Source organism: Lepus europaeus, chromosome 20, assembly GCF_033115175.1.
Source record: "Lepus europaeus isolate LE1 chromosome 20, mLepTim1.pri, whole genome shotgun sequence".
In the NCBI taxonomy this organism is placed as follows: domain Eukaryota; kingdom Metazoa; phylum Chordata; class Mammalia; order Lagomorpha; family Leporidae; genus Lepus; species Lepus europaeus.
Window position 1 is genome coordinate 52,361,404 of NC_084846.1, and position 23,939 is coordinate 52,385,342.

Here is a 23,939-nt window from a genome sequence, read left to right on the forward strand (position 1 = left end):
AATAAAACTATAATGCAAGAACTAGCTAACTTTACTTGAAGCTTAAAAGTTTTAAAAATTTTCATTCAGAGTTCTGAACCAAAGCATTTTTATTTGAAAAAAAATTAGAGAGAGAGAGCGAGCACCGAACCACTGGTTCACTCTCCCAAATACCGGGGCCATCCCAGGCCAAAGATAGGAACAGGAACCAGGAACTCAATCCTGTTCTCCCACATGAGCTATCAGGGAGCCAAGTACTTCATCCACTCCCTGCTGCCTCCCAGAGTACTCGTTAGCACAAAGCTGGAGTTGGAATTTGAGCCAGGGCTCAAACTCACGCACTACACGCATGAAATGTAGTAATCTCAACTGATGTCATAACCACCAGGCCAAACAGCCACCCTGAAGCAAAATTTTGAATGGACTGTCACTGTTGAGTTAGCTAACAGTTTTATGCACTTGGCAGTCAAGGTCTTTAAAATAATTGTTCCTTGGGAAATAAGGGAGAAAAAAGAACAGCATTGAAGTTTGTAGCCCTTGTCATCAATGCTTCACAATCTACCTATGGGGAAAAAAAAGGAAAAACAAAACAAATAAAAAACCACTGGGAGATATAGGTGGACTTCAAAAACCTCATGGAAAATGGAATTAGAAGATAAGTTATTTGAGGCCAAAACCATTTTGAAATCCAAGCATATTTTCTTTATAATACATATTTTCTATGAACTTTCCATGAAAACCCCTTACATAGATATCTTTTTTCTTGTTATGACAGTTAAAGACCTGAGGTGCAGAGAGGTTAAGTGACTTTTTCAGGTCCTCTCTTGTAGCATCTTTTCTCGGGGTGATTCACACACATACCTTACTAGTGAATAAACAATAGGCTACACTCCATACTGTATTACCTGTTGGGAATGGTAAAGACACATCTATTAGAAAGTTAAAATAGCCTGTAGCAGAGAAATTTGTTTTTCTTTTTCTCTCATGTAACATTCAAAGAGAAGCAGATGGTCTAGGATAATTAGAAGACTGCAGACCGTGGTCATTCGGGGATGAAGGCTGATGAAGCAACACAACCGCCATCAATACAGTGCTCCTGTCTTGGTCCAAGACCAGAACTCTGGGTGTTGTCATTTATCAGCAGGATGGAAAAATGACAGTTTACATGGATATGATTTTAATTTTATTTGTCCCATTGGTTACATGCATCTGTATCTTCACATCCCACTGTCCCTGACTTAAGCCCATGGTCACATCTATCAGCAAGAAAGTGCGAGAGATGTTGGTAGCTATGTTGCCATGTGCCTGTTGCTAAAAAGGAAGAAGGAAAGTATTGATGGTGCGAAATAGGGGGTTATCTCTGATGCGGACAGAGAATTGCTAACATAATAAGGGACGGAAATCAGATGTGTAAGCCAAGAGATTTTCTAGAAGCGGCATTCTGAAGGAGTTTAAAGGAAAGTGCAGGGTGTGGATTGGTGAAGATCTCTGTGAGAGGCACAGAAGTAAAAATTCAGGGGGAGTTGACCACAGTTGCATATACAATGTGAAGTGTCTTTAGAAAGGAACCAGGGACAGTTCTGATGGAGAAAGCTCAACACGAGAGTGGATATTTTCTATGTGTGTTCAGGTAAGACCAAAGAAGTTGAGTCCCAGCTTCCTAATTTGTGTTCTTGAGCCATTTTCCCAATCTTTCAAAGCCTCCATTTTCTCATCACAAACACAGGGGGATAATGGTATTGCCTCTTAGCTTTGTGAAATTATGTGAGATCTTGTATGCAAGGTACTTAGAAAGAGCATGGTACTTGGTAGCACTTTTTGTATGTTAGTACCTATTATTGTGATTGAATCGGAGGAGAACAGATTTCTGTAACCTTGACTGTTCTTACCGTAATCACCAAGACGTGACAGGGAGTGATTAAAGCCTGGTGTGGTAGTGGTCATAGACATGAGATGGGGATGTAGGTCTGAAAACTCTTTCAAAGGAAGTTAAAGTGAGACTCATTTCTTCCCATTGAAATTAGGCTACGGAGTTAAAGTTACAGTGTAGTTAAAATGACAATGTCTTTAAAACATTGTGCCACCCAAAGGAACATAGTTAATTTTTTCTATATTACCATTTTTATATATGTCTAAGCATGTATGTACACACTGAAATGAAGTTTTCTTAAAGAATGTTCAGGAAAACAGATTTTTATGAATTAAGCTTCGACTAAATAGGTCCAGAAAACAAAATATGGGCTAGTATTTTGTGTAGGTGTGGTGTGTGTGTGTGTGTATGTGTGGTGTAGGTCTGTGTGTGGTGTGTGGGTCTGTGTGGGTGTGGGTGTATGTAGGTGTGCAGGGGGGTCTGTGTGTGTGGATACAGGTGTGTGTTTGTGTGTGTGTTTGTGTGGGTGTCTTTGGGTCTGTGTGGGTCTGTGTGTTTGTGTGTGGTGTGTGTGTGTAGTGCGTGGGTCTGTGTGTGTGTTTGTGTGTGGTATGTGTGTGTGTGGTGTGGGGGGGTCTGTGTGGGTGTGGGTATGTGTGGGTTTGTGTGTGGGTCTGTGTGGTATGTGTGTATGTGGTGTGTGTCTATGTGTGGTGCATGGGTCTGTGTGTGTTTGTGTGTGGTGTGTGTGTGTGTTTGTGTGTGCTGTGAGGGGGTCTGTGTGCATGTATGTGTGTGGGTCTGTGTGGGTCTGTGTGGATATGTGTGTGTGGGTTCTGTATGCTTGTGTGTGTGTGTAGGTGTGTGAGTCTGTATAGGTTGTGTGGTATGTGTGTGGGTATGGGTCTCTGTGTGTGTGTAGGTGTGTGTGTTTGTGTGTGTATAGGTGTGTGTGGTATGTGTGTGGTGTGGGTCTCTGTGTGTGTAGGTGTGTGAGTCTGTGTGTGTGTTTGTGTGGGTGGGTGTGTATGCCTGCTGGTGTATGGAATGGGGCATTCTCCAGTCCCTGCTTATTCACTATTGAGAACCACCATGAGATTAGGGTCTAGGCATTCATGACCTTTTTTGGGGACATCCCAGACTCTTCGAATCTGCTAAAGTCAAGGACGCTTTCGCACTGGAGCTCTTTTCTGTACACACACACTTCATTTTGTATCGCACAGAATTTCAGAGGGTCCATTCGATACTTTGAAGCTGGTTTGCAATTCTGTGGGCAACCATTCAGGCTGAGCAGCTTTCCACTATGCCATACTTAGGCTTAGATATGCACCTGTTTTTGAAGAACAGGTAAACAGATCATCTTTACAAAGTGAAGGTTCTTGGCATTTTTATTTTGTTTTGTTTTTCTGCACTGTAATAGAGCAAGCAACCCTGGAGACAATCAGCTACATGCGAACTCATGAATCAAAACCAAAATGGCTGGTCAGATAGATGCCGTTGATCTTGACAACCTAGCAACTTAGAAATAATCTTAGAGAAATCCTTTGGAGATGTCTTAAAGGGGAAGATTGGATTTTGTGGACTCAAAGAATGTGTCATGATTTGGCTTAATCTAAGCCATTTTTATTCCTCTTTTCTCTGTTTGGGTCTGTTATCTGTGGGATCTATGCAGTGAGACCACTGGGAAGGTCTTATGTCTAATTATGTGCTATGCTATGTGGCATGTACTGCAGACAATCAATGAACAGTCAATAGTCATTGTAGCCTGCCCCAGAGACAGGAGTCAGAAGCTGCAACTGGCTTAGGTACTTGGCATTTTTCTTTAATTTTCTTCTACTAGTATTTTCTGTAATTTAAAGCCTAAGTTTAGAGATTAAATGGAAAGCTTCCTTTACCTATGAGAACAAGTAGGCACTGTTTTTTAAAGCGGGACTATGTAATCCCAGTGTTTTGTCTCTGTTAATGAGAGAAATGTCTGTCTGCTTCAGATGGGATGAGTGAGAAGAGGACAAGGATATCTGCATGGTTAAGTGACTGCGAGGCCTCCTTTGTGAAAGTAAAATCCCCTGATGTCAATTAGTTTTATACAGACATCTGGATGTTTATCATAGCAATGTGCAGGTGTCAACTTTTTCTGTATCATAGCAGGAAATGTGGTGATAACTTGACTTTGATTTGAGTAAACACAAAATATCTAGCATTTAAAGTCAGAAGTTCATTTTAGGAAGAGGTTTAGACTGACGTTTATGAAAGAGAGTGGTTCCTTGGAAAAAAATCAGAACTATCCCTGAAGGTACTGACATTCTGATAGCGTAAACAACATCCCAGTAATGCACTAACAGATAACAGAACTTGAACGTGATATTTGACTATTCCTTGAACTTGCAGAAGCTGGCTCTGAAGATATTGACATTCTGCCCAATGGTCTGGCGTTCTTTAGTGTGGTGAGTACCTGAACTTCCCCCACACTCAGTACAGGAGGTTCAAGGCTATTCAGTTAGGCCTGCAGAGCAGATACTGGCTTTTAAAATTCCTCACTTTCTAAAATATCTTCTGGGAAAGACAGGTCAATAGGACCTTGGAAGACTTAGGAAGTTTTTCCAAATATGGAGATGAAGAGTTTTTGCCAATTGATTTATTGCTGTTCCATTGCATTACACTAAAATATTCCATACAATGTTTTGGATATTTCAGGCACTATTGTGGATATTTGATACTGTTCATCTATTTAAATATAGCATTTATCTTTGCGGTTACATTTTGTGTTGTTTATTTAATTTTACGTATTCATATTTGTTATTGTTTATTTTAAAAATATATACCCCCTTTTCCAAACCAGGGCCAATGCCTTTTCTTTCTTTCTTTCACCCTCTAAATATTTATCATAACTAGAAAGTCATCAAGTGATTGTATTTATACCCTTTATTCTGACTTCAATTCTTATAAGCTGAAAAATAATATCCTTTCTGGGTATACAATAGAAAACATTTAAAATTGATGATGCCGGTCTGCACCAAATCAGTGCTAGTTGAGAATTCAGGTGAGCGGGCAGATGAAGAGGCTCTGACCACTCACCTTTCTGGCTTGCGCATCGGTGAGAGTCCTAGGCCTCTTTCTGGGTCCAGTTCTTCTTCAGGAAGAAGTACATGACTTGGAAGACTGCCTGTAATCAGATCGCTCCCTGTAAGTAGCCAGTATTTCAGTCCCCAAGATTCAGGAAGGATGTGAAAAACGTGGAGATGCTTTAGAAGAAAGTCGCAACACTACTGAAGTAGTTGTCAGATTTATGAGAAGGTGAGAGGGCTCAGCTTGGAAGAGAATGAGGTTAGGCCACGCTTCTTGATGGCTTTTATATGAAATACTGAGAGCAACTGGTTATTACCATGAGGGAAAAAAGAAGTACCATGGGCTTTGACAAAAACACTAATATTTATATTTAACATTTAAAATATAGTTTTAAAAGAAAAGTTTCATTTAATTGCCTGTACAGAATGAATAATGGGATAATTACTCTAAGACTCTGGGTTTGCTTAAATCACATGCATGTGCACCTGTCTGTAGGCCTAGAACAAAACAATGGGACTGCCAGTCAGAATGGTTCATAACTAAGATGCAAACATCCAGAATAATGCTGGTGTGCTTTGTGACGGCTAACACACTGGCTTTTTGTTTGTTTTTTGCAAACATATTCTTGGAGACTTGTATAATTCAGAACTCACCTATTTCAAGATCCTGTGTGCCCCCAAAAATTCTGAAGTGGGAAGGGTGAGGTCTCTGTATGAATGAGGGTGCTTTCCATCACTATAATGAAAATACTGGACACGATACTCATGAAAGAAGGGGGGTTATTTCACCTCATGGTTTTGGAAGATCACGGTCCAAGATCAGGGAGGCACCTCTGGTTCAGCCATCTGATGAGGCTGGAGGATGACAATGATGGAGTATGTGTGGCCAAAGAATCCCATAGTGAGGCTGGAAGCAGAGGCAGAGAGACTAGTTAGCCTGAGTCAGGCTGATACAGTGACTCCTCTCAAGAGCTACCCCCTGAGGGCACTTCCCCCATGACTTAAGGATTTCCCACTAGGCCTCTCTCCTAAACACCATACATGAATCAAATCTCTGCCCTGCCAGCATTACCAAGTCAAGACTTTGGGATTTAAATGTCTGCACGAATTCAGGAGCCAAATCATATTCAAACTATAGTGGTCTCCAAGCACAAAACCTGCAATCATTTTCACAGTGGGACATATTACAGTCACAATGATCTTGCAGCCACGTCAACAGAATTTCTGTTTCTTTTTAAAATATTATCCTTTCTTGGTTATGTGACTTTGGAGGGGGATAAATTTAGAAAATTCCTACTTTACCACTGTTGTTTGTTTACACTTCCCAAACCGCTCTCCCTTCTAAAGAAACAGTTCATATATCATGAGGGCCGTTTGATCTTCCTGGAATTTTGGCTCATCAAATGCTTCCTGTCCCATAGTTACGGGGTGAGGGTCACCTCAAAATTAACATTAGACTTTAAGAGAGATTGATAGAATATAAAATTTAAACAGCAATGTGTGAGTGTACTTAACACTACTGAGCTGCACACTTTAAAAGGGTGAAGATGATGAGTTTCATGTTATATCTATTTTACTACAATCAATTTTTAAATGAGGAGAAATATTTAAATAGTAGGAAGATTTAACATAACCATGTCTAGTTACCACCATCTGGGATATCTTCCTGTGTAGATTATTGTTTTGGGACTCTGATTATAAATGGAGATTATTAACAATAGAAGGCACTGCTATGTAGCAACAGCACAATTCCAGCTTATTCTGCTCACCAGGACTGCCAGCATTCAAATTATGCAATTATAGGTAGGTTTTTTAAATTGGAGGGATTTCTGGTTGTGTCCAATTTTGTGCATAAAGTGAGACTTTTTTTATTGCCCACTAAATGTATATAAACAATGACTGCATTGTATTAGAAAACTGAATAAGGTAGTGCATTCAAATAAAACTTACTTGAACTTGATTGATAGATCAATTGGCAGATAAAACATTTGATTGCTAGATAGATAGATAATATGTTGCTTGACTAATTCAAAAGACAAAAGATCTAGATCTCAGTGAGTTCCCAAAATGCATTAAATAGAAGTCAGTACTCATTCCTAATTGAAACCTCTAAGCAGAGATGGAACTTGCAACAAACATCATTCCTAGTGGTAAAATTTGGGGGGCAGGCCCATTAATGTTCACAAAGTTAGAAAATGCCTGGCAAAAACCATCAGTAATCTGCTGGAGTTTAACAACCTAAAACGCAAGAAAAACTAAATGTGAAGCAGAGGAAAGAGGCAAAACTGCCATTAGTTTTAGATAATTTGCTCATCTGTTTTTGTAACTGCATAGATTAGAACTAACAGGAGAGTGAGGTGAAGTTAATGGATTCAGAATGAACGCATCAAACTGAGTGGCATCCCTCTGCACTAAGAAAAACCAAAATAAAGTGTTCCATTCAGTATACCCAATGAATGTCCCATATATGAGGGAATCTTCAAAAAGTTCATGAAAGAACATATTATGCAAAAACCGCATGGTTTTCAAATTCTTTTGGCATTAAAATAAACTTACCTTTTGATATATTTTTCCTTGAGTTTTTTGAGGTGCCCCTGCAGTAAGGGTAATAGAAAAAATCTATATACCATCATTAAGGAGAACAGGGTAAGTGGGAATTTTGATCAGGGTTGGTCTCAGTGAGACAGGGACGTTGGGAAAAAAATATAAGGAATTTGAGGGAAGGAGCCCTAGATCTCAGAGGGAAAGCATTCCTGGGCAGAAAACACTGTAAAAGCCCTGAGGCAAGACCATGGTCCGTTTGTTGAAGAACATCAGGGGGTCCAGATGAGGAACAGTCACAGGACATAGGGCAGAGGAATGGGGTGGCTGGGATGTGGCAGGGGCAGGGGGAGGGTGCAGAAAAGGGCGGGTCACACGTGGCTGTTAGGTCCTTGTAAAACATTTTCCTGGGAATCTGAAGGTGATGGAGGGTTTTGATCAGGGGTGTGATATAATCTGACATCTGGATTCTGAGGCAAGACCGGGCAGCATGCAGGAAAAGACAGAAGCGGTAAGGCCAGTGCGGAGACTGGTGTCGAATCGTGGAGGAAGTGGTGAGGACACAGCCTTAGGAAGGGATATATGGTCCAGGAAGAGTCAGCAGGCTTTGCTGATGGATTGGATATGAGGGTGCGGTAAGAAGGGAGCGCTGACTGATATTGACCGAGACTTGTAGCACTGTGGAAACAGCATGCAGGCTTGGGCCTCAGGATTTCCACCGTCCACGTGTGAACTTAGGTGTCCCCACCCTCAGCTCTGCTGGGAATGTCCCAGCCCACCACACTCCCTAACCTGAACCCTTCATCTTATGTTTCAGCTCGACAAGATCAGTTATTCCTCAGCGTTCAGCCTTCGAGCTCTGTTTTTTCTGTTGTCTTCTTGGCTTTATGCCATCATCCTCAATCCATGTATAGTGTCCACTTTGGGCTATAAAAATACGTAAGCCTTTATATCTGTCTTTTGTCACTGTTTTGGAAAGGGTCTGAAGTGTCCAGGACTCCACAGCTTTGCGCCAGATAAGCCTGGAGGAATACTAATGATGGATCTCAAAGAAGAAAGGCCGAGGGCACTGGAGCTTAGAATCAGCCGCGGGTTTGACTTGGCTTCATTCAATCCACACGGCATCAGCACTTTCATAGATGATGGTAAGAACTAAAGAGCTGCCAACATGGGGAAGCGTATAATGACTCCCAAATGACTGTGGAGAATAGATTGGTTATTTGTATAGGAAGAGAAGAACAATTAGCTCATGAATTACTTCCATTTTCATGCAAACAGGTTGTCTGTTTGCCTCTTCAGCTAGCAGTAAGTCACCTTTTGAAATTTCTAACAGCACCTGAATGTTTAGGTTTCATAACCTTTTCATAAAGCTGTGATCATCACATGGGAAAACAGCTATATTTTTTACTTAAAACTGTAAACAGATTATACATGACTTCAGTCCAGGCAGTGGGAAATGCTCTGTCTTAAAGGTCAGGAGACCAGTGATCAGAAATAACACCAAAGAGTTGTCGCCGGGGAAGATGGAGACAAGAATGGCTGCTAGGTCACCTCAGGGCTGACACAGTCCACCCTGCCTTGCCTGTAGCATTTAAATGTCAGTGTTTGCCCAGAGGTGCCATGGTGTCTTGTAAATTAACTTGGTTCTTTCACTTCTTTAGATGACACAATTTATCTCTTTGTTGTAAACCACCCGGAATTCAAGAATACAGTGGAAATTTTTAAATTTGAAGAAGAAGAAAATTCTCTGTTGCACCTGAAAACAATCAGACATGAGCTGCTTCCAAGGTTCTTCCTCTACTTCATTCTCCTGTGTATCTCAGGCATTTAAAAATATTCCCATGCTGAGTGGCCCTTTTCCTTTTATTAGCTAACATGTAAGATCTAATATATAGAAGGTTCTCCAAAATGTGTAAAAATATTTGAAATCCATACATACTTTTTCATAATACTCATTTCTATGAATGTTTTGAAGATCTTTCATGTATAAAATTTCAAATTTTTTTCACCAAGATACTATTTTTAATAAAGCCATGAATATTTTAAAGTAGCACATAATGCAAGAGCTTCTCTCTCTCTCTCTCTCTCTCTCTCTCTCTCTCTCTCTCTACCCCTGTGTGTGTGTGTGTATTTGTACTCCAAATATGAGAATCTGAAATCTGAAATGTTCCCAAATCTGAAACTTTCTCAGCACTGACTTGACACTTGGACAATTCCATACCATGAAACTTTCTTTCATGCATACAGTAAAGTAATAGCTTAACAGGCTAATCCTCTGCCTTGCAGCGCCGGCACACCAGGTTCTAGTTCCAGTTGGGGCGCCGGAGTCTGTCCTGGTTGCCCCTCTTCCAGGCCAGCTCTCTGCAATGGGCCAGGAAGGCAGTGGAGGATGGCCCAAGTGCTTGGGCCCTGCACCCGCATGGGAGACCAGGAGAAGCGCCTGGCTCCTGGCTTCGGATCAGCACAATGCGCTGGCCACAGCGGCCATTGGAGGGTGAACCAACAGCAAAAAGGAAGACCTTTCTCTCTGTCTCTCTCTCTCACTATCCACTCTGCCTGTCAAAAAAAATTTTTTTTTCATATAATAATAACCAGTGTTCTGTGAGGACTCCCTAGAGAAATGCCTAAATACTGGACCACAGGGTGATATTTTTAAGTATCTTGGAGTAGAAGTCAAGCTGCACCATTTTGTCTGCTATCACTCTCCCTCTTAGCTGACTCCACACCCAGTTCAGAATCCCTGACCTGCCAAGGAAGAGTGGCCTGTTTTATCATCTGGGGTTTGTATCTTTGTATGGGAATTTACAGAATGCTTTCACAGGATTAATGGTGACTATGTGCCTCCCCTATAAGAGAATGGCCTTCTAGAATCAGGCATTCACGCTGGCAGTGGGTCACTACTACGCAAGAACATAAGGCCTATGAGTGATGTGGCTAATAGCGAATCGTGTGCACCCTCCCAGCTCAGTGTGCGTTAGCCTACTGCTGCTTTTAGTTTAAATGTGATGGATACTTCTAATTTCTACTTCCCCTTCTAGGGTGTAAGCATGTAGCTCCCAATCATTCTTCCAGAAATGCCCTTCCTAATCCACGGGCGCGAGTCCACCACTCAGGGAGCCTCTGCTTTATACGGAGCTCTTTCAGAGCCAAGGAGACACCCCCCACCCGAGAGCAACCCTGCATTTTTTATTTAACAGAGGAGAAAGCAGCTCTTTCAGAATTTTTTGCATAGGGTAATTGGAATTTAAATTTAATAACACCCTTGCCTAACAGGCTTTAAACATGTAATTGTTTTTAGCATATCCATCTCTCACCTGCAGCACTGATCTTAGGCAACTTCATCATCCAGTCCTCTGCAGGTTTATTGAGTGCCTGTTCATTCTGGGCATGTCAGCTTTGGGAGGCAGTTAGAAATTGAACAGTCGGCCTGAGCTTGACTAATCACTATGCAGGCAACTCAGCAAAAGTCCATCCACTGAGTAAAAGGAAGCTAAGTAAATGTTATTGATGGCCTGGCCACCTCACCAGGCTGTCAGGCTACCCCTGGCTCTATACTGTGGCCAGCTCTGTCCTTATGTCTAATCGTTAAATCCTACAATGGCTGGCTGTCAAAAGAAACACACCCTTTTGGCACCAAGTTCTCTTTTCTTTTGTGATAAAAATCCTGCCATAATTGCTAAGCAACCTGTCTTCAAACTAGCTGGTACTATACAAAATTGTTCTCTTACAAACATTATTGTAGTGTATTTCATACAACTATAGCTGTGTGATTTTAGAACATCTTTTCCTAAAAATAATCTCTTGCTCAAAATGTAAAGCACATGTTGTGTAAGCCCTATGGATACACAAGGGTTTTTTTGTTGTTTTGTTTTTTGTTTTTTTTTTTTAACTTTTATTTAATGAATATAAATTTGCAGTGTAAGGTTTTTATTTTCTCTCCTGTGTTTTCTTTCAGTGTGAATGATGTCATAGCCGTCGGCCCAGCACATTTCTATGCCACCAATGACCACTACTTCTCAGATCCGTTCTTAAAGTATTTGGAAACATACTTGAACTTGCACTGGGCCAATGTGATTTACTACAGTCCAAATGAAGTTAAAGTGGTAGCAGACGGATTTGATTCAGCAAATGGGATCAATATTTCACCTGATAAAAAGTAGGACTCTTCAGCATATCTTCATTTCTCCTAAATTGTGATGCTGTCCAAAGTCCTTACATTGCTTTTCTGAATGTGATGTGACAATGGTTGTCTTGACATTTTTGGTATATAATTAACAAACAGATATAAACATATACATAAATGAGTATATACACTCATTATATATAGAAGTATTTACATAATAATGTATATTTGTATGCATTATGTATTTCATGTTATGTGTAAATATATATGGAAACATATTTATTTATAATATATAAATTTTGGTATGCATCATTGTCAAGTTTAATTTTATAAATATAAATTTTAATAAAAATAGGACCCCATTTATGTGTACATATTAAAATATCAGTTTAAGGGTTTCCTTTAAAGAAAGTCATTATTGTTTTTATTGGCTACATGTTATTCCATTGTAAAGACTATGTTAAACTAATTTAACCAATTCTCCATTGATGGATATGCAGATTTGCAGATTTTTTTTCTACATAAAAACCATTTTAAATGACTTCTTGCTCACCAGTGGAACTTGTTTAAATATCTTAAATGAAAAACTCCCTCATGAGAACATTATAGCATGATGGTTAAACATGCAGATTTTGGACTTATGCTGACCGGGGTTCAAATCCCAGTCAGGGCACTGGCTAATCGCTGTCATGTGTCCCACCTCTGCACATTTGTACAGATTATTTCTGTAGACCAAACCCCCAGAAATAGAACCACCTGCTCAAACAGTGTTAGCTTTAAATGTTAACGTCAGCAGGTACTGCCAGATTGTCCTCTAAAATGATCTCATTATTTCTGTATATGCCATCAGAACCTATATGGAAGGATATTAAATTCCTTATTCTCTTTCTCTTCTACCTTAGCACACTGAACAATTTAAACCACTGCAAATGTAACATGCGATAAATTTGGCATTCCTTTACAACTAAATGTCTTTATTTTCATGATGCATTTTCCCCTTTTTTGTTGATTACACAAGATGAATGTAGAATCATTTCATTTAACTCGTCTCTAACATGATCTGACTTCTCCAGCCAAATCCATTTTTCTCTCTGACTTTCATATTTCCATTAGAAGAGTGACACTTTCCAATCACCTAGGCTAAAAAATAAAGTGTAAGTAAAATTTAAAAACTAGTGACCATGAAAAGGGGGTTCAGCCTTAACTCCTTCTCTTTTACCTTTCCTAGACACACAGGGGGCAAGCAGTGTTGGTGCTGCCTGCGCCTCCTTCCCTCTCTGCCACCCCCTTTCCCGCGGCCACCTGCCTAGGTTAGCACCCATCCTCTCTGGCTACAGTGTGAGGCTTTATTCTGACTTGTTTTCAGTCTACTTCCATTTTAGTGCTCCAGCCAATTCTGTCCATCTGTAATCCTCTAGCCTATGAGGACTCCCAAAAGTGGGACTTCTGTCTTTAGCTTTGATGCCTCACGCCCAGCACAGTGGCGAGGCACAATCCCAGTGCTCGCGCACTGTTGAACTGAAATGACCCTTTGTTATTATGTCACTTTGCTACTCTAAAAATTCAGTGGACTCCAACTGCCTATCAAATCAAAGCAGGCTAAAGAGTTGGACTTTCTTTAATCCACTCCAACCAGCATTTTCTATTGCTCCCATAACTTTCCAAGCTTTAAACAGAAAACTCAGTATATTTTGCCAACATTTCTCCCACATTCTTGCCCCTATGCCTCATGAGCTTTTCTCTTCCCAGAAGTGCTTTGTGCGCACATCCTCAGATTGAATGTCTGCTTCCATATCCACTGCCTCCCCCTTGGTGAGCCTCTCTGTGGACTTGGGTGTAAGATATTTCAGTAGTCTGTAGACCTGAATAATTTCTCATAGTTCTGATCCTGCTGCCTTAGAAGTTGAATGAGTATGACCAGTCTGATCAGCCCAACACGCTGTAAAATTATGAGAGAGCCTGCGTCTTCTTGGTGTTTATATCTGCCACAATACTGAATTTGTGACTTTCCACATAATTGCTCACTAGAATAACTGTCTGTCAATTCACTGAGTAAAATGACCATAAAGTAGCCCATTATTTGGCTCCTCCCCTTAGATGTACATAGATTGTTCTGAATATCTCTTACTAAAATTCTCCACATATCATTTTATTATTAACATTAATAAATATTTTAATAAAATGTGTCCCATACTACATATTTCTAAACATATGTAACACTTCGAAATACCAAATGACAACATGGGGTATAAAAGCTTCCCTTATGAAGCCAAACAGTGTTTTATTTTCACCTCAGTGGCAGATAGCATGGACTTTGTATTAAAAATGATGCCCTACATTATTTCTCCTTATAAAACCTTTTGGAAAAATAAAAATTTCATAATTGTTGTAGTGCCACTGAATTGATTTTGAGAGTTTGCCTTTTAAATAAAAACTGACCTTTATCAAGCATTCCTTAGGGGCCCATCATTGATTAACTTCTTGGGAGGTTATTTAGACTCACTCTTTCATACTGTCTTAATGAAGCTTATATTGGCATGGAGCTCTAACCAATGTGTCCTTTTTGCAAAGGTATATCTATGTTGCTGACATATTGGCTCATGAAATTCATGTTTTGGATAAACACTCTAATATGAATTTGACTCAACTGAAGGTAAAATATTTATTTTTATACATAGACAATAATATGTTTTGCAATTAGAGTTGTACTATATTATAGCAATACCATACTTAGAACAGAATCTGGGAGCTAGACTAGCTATTCTCAGTTTTAAAATAAGACATCCCTACAACTAGAAAATCTGTTGTTCCCAGCGGTCACAAGGACCAACCATGATTACATGCAGCAGCAGGTTGGAAGTGAAATTTGCTTCTGATTCAGGGCCCATTCCATGAAGTATTGATGGCACCAATGAATTCCAATAAGAATTTTCACAATTGAAAAGACTAATAGATGAATTCTCAAATGAAGATTTATGCACGTTGTCAGTTCTTTCAATAATAAATGAAGGCAGAAATTGGGCTCCACACCATTCACTATTATTATATTCTTCCTGCTCGACAACACGTATCTTAGGTTGATTAGGAATTTTCCATCTTGCTTTGATTGAGTTCTGTGAGCTTACTGATCATTGTGCATCTTTTAAGATAGAAGTAGTCCATTTTTTAAAGAGATTGATTATCACCCCAACTTTCTTAATTTCAGCAAAGATGGAAAGTAGCTCCTAACCAGTTTATTAAATTTATTTTAAACCATATTGGTGTTAGAGGGGAGGCGGTAAGGAGATACGTGTAACTCCTCTTCATGCACTGGAGCGGGAAAGGTTGACGTTAAATTATTTAATCAAGCTTCTCATGTCACTGACATTTTTTTTCATTTGAAAGGTACTCCAGTTGGATACATTGGTGGATAATTTATCTGTCGATCCTTCCTCGGGGGACATCTGGGCAGGCTGCCACCCAAATGGCCAGAAGGTCTATGTGTATGACCCCAACAATCCTCCCTCGTCAGAGGTTTGTTATGTTTATAGCCTTTCAACTTCAATTATCCAAGTCCTTTTGAAGTAACAAACTGCCAGAGGGACAACTCATTTAATTCTTTTAAACCAATAATACAGCAAACTTATGTAGTGGTTTTGTAATTGCTTTAAGCCAATAATTGTCTGAATGTTACACTGTTCAAGTACTTTTTTTAGGTAATCTCTTGATGTATTTAATTACCATAGAAACTAGTCAAAAGGTGTTTTTATAGACATTTGCCCTTGTATGATAAACTGACAATTTTAAAACATCTCGTTTATTGTCAGCTCATGAGATGATCTTTGTTCATGTGGAAGTAGTGCAAAAGTAGGCACATTCATGTGAAGCATTTTTATTAATGGTGAATTGCTGTAATAACACTAAATCTTGTGTTGGTAGACAATAACTAGATGGTTTAAGAAAGTACTTCCTTTGAAGGTTTTAAAAAGTACTTTAATTTAAACACTAAAAAGATCAGTATCTGCTTTCCGCACTCTGTTCTTTTAGTCATTGTGTCATGGTGGGAGCCGGGGATTACTGGCGATTGAGTGGTATGGTACATAGTAGTTCTATACTAATACACTGTGTCTCCTGAATAGGTTCTCCGCATCCAGAACATTCTATCTGAGAAGCCTACAGTGACCACAGTTTATGCCAACAACGGATCTGTTCTCCAGGGGAGTTCTGTGGCCTCCATATATGATGGGAAGCTTCTCATAGGCACTTTATACCACAGAGCTCTGTACTGTGAACTCTAAACTATACTTCTGAAGTGCAGGTGTTATAACTTCTCTTAACAATTAATTGTCAATGAATTTCTAATTCTGAGGGAATTTAACCAGCAACACTGATGGAGAAATTTAAGGCATGTAAACTTAACTTTATTTCAGGAAGGAGAGGCCCCTCTAGTTCTTTTAGCACTTTTAACATAAAAGGAAAATGAACAGTTTTTTTAAAAAAAACTATATGAAGCAAGGGAGAGAGAAAGAAAGACTGCTTTCCAATAAAGTGCATACCCTTGGTACAAAGTAAACCTCACCCTTGTCTCCCAACTGCCAAAACCTGGGTTCCACTGAAACAGGGTGAGGTATGTAGCCTCAGTGCCAGCACTGTGACCACTGTGACTATTCAGAACTACTGATAGCATCGTTAGATGTTTTGTACTTACACCTTTGTTTACTACTAAAGCGTCGAGCTATACGAGTATTAAAGTGTGACTGAAATCCAAGGTTTGTCCGTGTTTCTCAAGGCACGTTCTCAGGGGGATGGGAAAGTGGCTGCTCCCTCCTGGGGTTTCCCTGCTGTAGTGGGCATGGCCATGTTGACATCTCACAGTGAAAACCGGATGTGAATGGGCTGTTTACTTGCATATAAAACAGAATGAGAATTTTGATTTGATACGGCCACTAGAATTCCGGATTCACATGGCGAGTCCCAGTACTTCCAGTCCGCAGTGGGAACCCCTTGAGGATACACAGGAGCTGGGAGGTCATTGTCCAGAGCTGTGAGCTGAAGCCAGGAGTTGTGGGGCGGGTTCTCCAAGGTCACACACTTGAGCAGCAGCAATGCGCAGCCGCCAAGCGTGCCTCTCTCCAGAGGAATTGTTTCCCACACATTTCAGCTCCCGAGGGACTTTCCTGCATTTCTTACCACTGTCCTTTATCAAAGCCCTTTACTTCACTTCCATACTTTTTTCCATCTTTAGTATGGTCATCAAAATATTTGTCAGTTAATTGCAATATGCCCAGCAACACACTAACAGTGTTACACTTCTTATCTCATTTAATGCCGATTTCAGCTTGAGGGAGTAATAGTGACACATCACTGTTGCTATTTCACAGATATTCAAGGTGACACATGTAGGAAGGTGCAGATATCAACCTGTTTCTGGGGCCACAGCCTGTACTGTTAACTTCTACCTGAAGCTACTCCACAGAAATGAGTATCTCTTATTTACTTTGTTCTGATGTATGTACTTCCTGCTGTTTTTTTAGGTACCAGTTTGAGTTCTGCTTTTAGATGAATCAGTTAATGGCTTGTAAATGTAAATGTTCTTAACTTGGCCTCTTCCCATTGTTTTTACATTTTCAAATAATCTGCTAATAACGTAGTAGATAGGGTGGGCATTTGGCACAGTGGTTAACATGCCACTTGGGATGCCCACATTCTATATGGGGCGGGGGGGGCTAAGTTCAAGTACCCTCTGCTCCTTGTTCCATCTTCCTGCTGATATGTACTCTGGAAGGCAGCAGGTGATGGCTCAAGTGTTTGGACCCCTGCAACCCACATGAGCCCCCCAAGCTGAGTTGCTGGCTCTCAGGCTTCAGCATAGCCCAGCTCTGGCTACTGTGGGCATCTGGGGGGTGAACCAGCAGATAGGAAGGCTCTTTGTGTGTATCTCTCAGTCTTTTAAATTATGTCCTGGATATATTTCTTACTAAATTAATTACTTTTTTAAATGTTCCAATTATCTATGGGAAAAGATGAATAAAGCAAGATTAAATAATGTTCACCTAGGGATCAGAAACTAAGATACATATGTTTTAGATTTTAGAAGATTATGATATTTAAAAAGCTACATTCAGGGCCGGCGCCATGGCGCACTAGGCTAATCCTCCGCCTGCGGCGCCCGCATCCCATATGGGCGCCAGGTTCTAGTCCCAGTTGCTCCTCTTCCAGTCCAGCTCTCTGCTGTGGCCCGGGAAGGCAGTGGAGGATGGCCTGAGAGCTTGGGCTCCTGCGCCCGCATGGGAGACCAGGAGGAAGCACCTGGCTCCTGGCTTCAGATTGGCATAGCTCCAGCCGTGGCGGCCATTTGGGGGGTGAACCAATGGAAGGAAGACCTTTTTCTCTGTCTCTCTCTCTCTCTCACTGTCTAGCTCTCTCTGTCAAATAAAAAAATTATTTAAAAAAGCTACATTCATACAAAATATCAGAATACAGTGGACATAAAGTAAATTTGGTTTCTATTGTGTTAGAAGTTTTACTTAGCTAACACTAAATATCATAAGCACTTGCATTATTTATCTCAGAAATAGAAAAAAGCTTTTTAAATTCTGGTTTTCTGGCATCTATGGACCATGTGGGATTCTATTTTATCAAACAATAAATATATTGTGCATTTATGGTGATACCTCTGTGATCATGCATTGAGTTGCTCATTAAAAGGTCATCACTGAAAATAACCAGGCCAGCACCACGGCTCACTAGGCTAATCCTCCACCTGCAGCGCCTGTACCCGGGTTCTAGTCCCGGTTGGGGCGCCAGTTCTGTCCCAGTTGTTCTTCTTCCAGTCCAGCTCTCTGCTCTAGCCCGGGAAGGCAGTGGAGCACAGCCCAGGTGCTTGGGCCCTGTACCTGCATGGGAGACCAGGAGGAAGCACCTGGCTCCTGGCTTCAGATAGGCGCAGCACGCTGGCCGTAGCGGCCACTTGGGGGGTGAACCAACAGAAAAAGGAAGACCTTTCTCTCTCTAACTCTCTGCCTGTCAAAAAAAAAAAATTAAAAACAAAAAACAACGACAACAAAAAAAACCAACCAGAATTGTAACTAGGCTTTGCTACCACTAGGTGGATGTGGGTTTTACAGGTGTATGTGTGTGTTTGTGTGTGTATGTATGTGTGTGTTTGTGAGACCCTGTTCAATGCCAATAAATATCCTTTTGGTTTATAAAACCTCAGCTCTCTTAAAACAGGTAAATGTAAATGTGAATACTCAACAGAGGGAACAAGGAAACTTAAATATATGAGATAATACAGTCTTACTTTGTGTATGGAGTATGCATTAATTACAGCTCATCTAAGGCTGATTGCTTCTCTGGCCTCCTGTCCTGGAGTCACAGCCTACAGAGGAGTGAGTGTCCCCTGGACAAAGCAATGCAGTCACAGCACCTCCACTACACCACCCACTCCCATCTCACTTTGGCTACTTGTAGTTGTCATTACTCCACAGCTTTCTACAAAATGGTTTCTGGGTATGATAGAAGGATGGTTGGGAGAAACCCAGAGGTTCTTTCTTAGCTTTCTGCTCCTCCTTTTCAAAACTTTTTCTTCCAATGTGTTTTAACTCTAACTTTGTTGTTACGAGTTTAATCACACTTTCAGAGAGTTGGGGAGTTTTATATTTGTTTTTCTGTGAACTTTCTTCTTTTTTTTTTTCCTTTGAAGATGTTGGTCTTCTTCATGGAAATATCCAGGAGTTCTTCATGTGTAAAAGATGGGATTACCTTTTCAGGGCATAACTGTAAATCTAGTTATGTAATTCCAGATAGGTTTGAAAGCACAAGAAAACGACACCTCTCAGCAGAGCAGAAGGCTTTATGGACGTTTTTAAAGTTTCAAAATCATGCAACTCACCTGCCCCTATCACATGGAGTACTGAGCGCAGGAGACATCACTCTGACTTTTCTTAAGCAAGGGCTAACGTAGCAATAAATAAATGTATTGCATGTACTTGACTCCGAACCTGAAAATTATCATAACAAACATGACTCTGTCCCTCTACTTGGAAGAAAACTCAAAAATGTCTCCTGTACTGTCAAATGGAAGTCCCAGTTTAAACAGACTCCTTTGTTTTTCTCTTCATATCCGTCCTCTGTGGTCTCCTAGACCCATGCATCTAGCCCTCTCTACCAGGCTCGTTCTCCGAGGCCACACACCTCCCTTCTTTCTGTGTCTCCTTCACCATGCCTCTGCCCGTATGTAGCTGTCCCTATCCGCAGTCCTCCCACATAAATACATCTCAGGTCCACACAGTTTGATCCCAGAGCTTCCCCGATCCCCATCACACGTCTCACTCAGACTACCCTAAGACAGGACTCCAACCATGTCCCAGGCTGTAGGATAGGCAGGCCCTCCACCCCTCCATAACCCATCCTCATCTTTGTCCAGTGTCATTTCTAAAACATCTACTGAGTCACATCACTTCCTGTGAGTTCCCGGTGCCTCTAGGGTATAATGTAGATGTCTTGGTCTACAAGCCCTGGCTTCCTCTCTAGATTCAGTTTTTGCTATCCTCTTCACTGGCTCTTTTGTCCGCAGTGGTTCTCAAACTGTGGTCCTTGGACCAGCAGACTCATCTTCACCCGCGAACTTGTGAGAGCCCTCAAGCCCCACCCCAGACCTAGCAAATCAAGCAACCCTGGGAGTAGGGCCGGCCGTCTGTTTTCACAAACTCTCACACCTGCCGCAATTCAACAGCCTCTGCTCTAGTCACATTGCACCGATCGCGCTGCTGTTCGGGGGCATTGGTGCTCTGCCCCCCTTCTGTGGGCCTCACCACCTTTCTTCGGCCTAACTCACTCATCTTGGCCACACAATCTGGTAAGCTCATGTTGAGTTAAGTAACTTAATATGTTGGATCTGCATGGAGGTATAATTCAACTCAGAGACACGGAAGGGCTACAAGATACTGATGAAGGGTTTTCTGATGAACTGAAGTGGGGGATCAGTCCAGAAGGGTCCTTCCTGGCAAAAGATGACCCCTTGAAACTCCCCCCATTCACTTCACACCTAAATTGTGAACGTGAGACTGGCTAGGCCCTGTTGCTCCTTCCTGCTAAGTACCCTTACTTAGCAGTGATACAGGATAGCAGCACAGGTGACCCCCAGCACATAAAGGGCTGCACTGGGCGGAGTCAGACCTTCTGCATTGGTTGCAGGAAGTAATGAAAACTGTGTCAGACATTCACCATGAAACTCCAATATCATATGTATCCTCAGAGCAAAACCGGACAGTAAACTTAAATTCATGTACCAAGGGGCTTCACAAAGTTCATGGGAAATGGAATTAAAAGATGACTATTTTGGTGCCCCAAATTTTGAGATCCATGTATACAAGAGGTCATCCAAAAGTTCATAGAACACATGTATTATGGAAACCCTATGCAGGAATTCTGAACATTTTTTGCACTGAATGAATTTATCTTTTAATTCCATTTTCCATGAACTGTGTGAAGTACCCTGTATATCATACTCACACAACAACACAAATCTGTGGTCACCTAGCCTGTTTTCTCCACCAGGCAGCACAAGACACATATCAATGGCACGGAGTTGTCTGTACCCAGATTTCAGACACTGGGCCCTGTGGCTTGGGATCATGACTCCGACTGCTCTATTTCATAAGCTCTTCTTGGAGAACAGCCTTTTCAGATACAATCATACCTTTCGATGTTTTGCTATCCCCCATCATGACCTCTTTCTGTAAAAAATTTACTGATAAGACCTTTTTGCATAGAACATTTTATAATTATACATGGGAGCAAGACATGTGGTTTAAAAATTCTAAACATCATAGGTGGCTTCTTCCATGCTCACTGACCACCCCACTCTCCACGACCCCAATCTTCTGCTGTAGAAGTGACTGTTCATCAGTGCATGTCTTGTTTCCATATCTACACACCTGTGTCTAATATGGCATTCACTTGCATTTTCTACAGTGAGACTACACCTTATGTATAGTCCATATCCCTGAGAGAAATTTTGATTATCATTTGTTGGACTAAGCAGACATATGGTACTACCTTTGCTCAGCCATATTCTACCTTATTTGGTTCCTAATAGCTCTTTGAATAGCCCCCAAGAAAATGATGGCCCAGGGGTGATAGGTGACTTCTATTGGAACTGGAACTTAGGAGTACATCTGTCCTGCTCTTTCACTCACAACAAACCCCCTCTAATGACACTGATGTATTCCATGGTCTGTTGACCAGGCCAACTGAGCCTACTGCCATAGTTTCTTCGCTTGTTGAACATTAGTTACTTTCAAAGATTAGATCTCGATGTGGCTATACAAGTCCCTGTACATAGAACCTCGGTGCCAGATGATTGATACAGCCAGCTCAAAACTCAAACCCAAGTCTGTTACACATAAATGTTTATCATACTATGATCTGTTGTTCTGCAAACTCAGATCTGTCCTTAGAGGCACTTCAACAACACATGACAAAAAGCTTTGGTCTCAGGTGCAGTTCTGAGGGAAGGATTTAATTCACGTTGAACCAGAGAGAAGAATCTTCTTGGGTCAACCATGTGGACACAACAACCAACAGTGGCCCAGAGCCAGGGGGTATGAGGTTGCTGGCCTCCTTGTTGTTATTCTTACTCTAAATGGGACTGCAGTTGCTTAAACAACGGTTTTACCAATCCACAATGTGAGAAGGTATGCTTGTAAGAAATGTTTAGCTTATAATACAATTACTCCTACTCCATCATACATCCGTTCCATTTCTTTTCATTCTTCCTATTTTTCTTTCTCCCAAGTCCATAGTTGGCATCCAACTATCTTAACATTTATTGAGCCACTAGTAAGTACAAAGTCCTATGGATGTCACTGGAAGACACAATCATCAATGGGATGGGGTCTGTACCCAAAAGGAACCTACAATCTCAAGTGGAGGTTCAGATTTGATCTTTATATGCTTGACACCCAAGAGACACATTGTCTCACGGAAGAGGAATCTGTAGCTTAAGAAAGTTGAGAACATTCCAGACTGGATCCAAAATCAGGCACCCTGAATCTCAAACCCTCCACACCACCACAGTCCCCAACTCTGCAAACTCTCCTCCCACGAAGTCCTTGATACAACATTCAGTTCCTCCTATGCTTGCACCTGTTAAAACTTGTCATCTTAAAAAGAACTGTCTTATCTGTACAAGGCTGGGCGCTACAGGATTCTGCTAGTGCGGCCCTTCTGTATCTCAACAGAGACAAAATGGTTAAGGCCACAGACTTTGGAGTCGGACCATCTGACACTGTCACTTATGAGTTGTGTGACCTGGGATACGTCACCTAACCACTCTGTGCTCAATTTTCACATCTATAAAGGTGAGTTAATGTTACCCACTTCAAAGGCTGTTTTTAGAACTAAAACATTTAACATGTAAGCACATGGAAGTTGTTTCATTACTCATTCCATAATTATGTATTCCTCCTATCATTTTGCATCCCATGTGTCAGGGACCACCTTTTCTTAATATCCCCGTCTGGAAAAATCTTGATTTCTCACCCAATATTTACTCAGTTGCAATTAATGGGGTCACTTCTTACTGCTGGGAAATAAAAATAAGCCATGCTTAAAGACGCCACTTTGTCCAAACTCTTCAAATCTTACCCCCCTCTTGCCTGTCCTCCCCTCCAACCTGGTCTTCATCAGGAAAGAGGGACGCGCACTCCTCGCCCTGAAGTGAGAACCTGCAAGAAGGAGAACAGGAGGGCGTTTTGAAAGCCCCAGCAGGCGAGGAAGCCACCTTTCTGTGCCCCACCCTGCTCCTCTCCACCGGTCCTATTTCCTTACCTTCTCTTCGGGTTTTCCATCATCCCATCCACTCCTGGGGCAACCACTGACATCCATCAATCCCCCTCCTCAACAGCCCGAACGCGACAGCCACCACGTTCCGCACTCCGGGTAGCGCATGGCGTTCTGGGGACCCGCCTTGGGGAAGGAGTTACAGCTCTTCGCGACCCTTATCTCCCCCCTCCCAGGCGCTCGGAGCAGTTCTCAGGGCTCAGACCCTGCCAGAGTTCCTGAACTCCAGCTCTGGGGCCTCGGGCTCAGCTCCTTGGAGGAGCTGGGTGCAATTGTCTGGGTGGTTGGAGCCCGCTTCCTCCACCCGTGCGCCCGCAGGTGAGCTCTTGGCAGAGCCGCCGCCTAGGGAACAAGACCCGAAGGAGACTGAAACTTGAGCCTGGAGGAAGAAGCAGCAGCCGGCGCATCTAGTTCCCCTTGAACTTCACGCGTCAAGGTGCGCTCAGACGCGGGTGCGTCCCGGAGGCCGCGAACCGGAACCCGGGCGGCGGCCGGGGGCGGAGAGCCGGCCGCCCAGGAGAGGAGGCGCCCGCGG

General features: G+C 41.7%; 1 protein-coding gene and 1 long non-coding RNA gene across 2 annotated transcripts in view; one reads left to right on the forward strand and one right to left on the reverse strand.

Annotated features, from left to right (window-relative positions):
• PON2 (paraoxonase 2) overlaps positions 1-16,325 on the forward strand; it is a 31,588-nt gene extending 15,263 nt beyond the window's left edge. The window contains exons 3-9 of the mRNA XM_062179014.1: positions 4,238-4,293; positions 8,435-8,600; positions 9,117-9,243; positions 11,411-11,611; positions 14,150-14,231; positions 14,963-15,091; positions 15,697-16,325. Coding sequence (XP_062034998.1) covers positions 4,238-4,293; positions 8,435-8,600; positions 9,117-9,243; positions 11,411-11,611; positions 14,150-14,231; positions 14,963-15,091; positions 15,697-15,855 — 920 coding nt within the window. The 3' untranslated portion in view covers positions 15,856-16,325. The remainder of the gene's footprint in view (positions 1-4,237; positions 4,294-8,434; positions 8,601-9,116; positions 9,244-11,410; positions 11,612-14,149; positions 14,232-14,962; positions 15,092-15,696) is intronic.
• On the reverse strand, positions 4,776-23,870 carry LOC133749716 (uncharacterized). Its single transcript, XR_009864610.1, has 4 exons — positions 23,393-23,870; positions 23,210-23,289; positions 5,704-5,821; positions 4,776-5,012 (listed from the first exon to the last, which is right to left on the reverse strand). It is a non-coding gene; the product is annotated as an uncharacterized LOC133749716 (long non-coding RNA).
• Between the last annotated feature and the right edge of the window lie 69 nt (positions 23,871-23,939).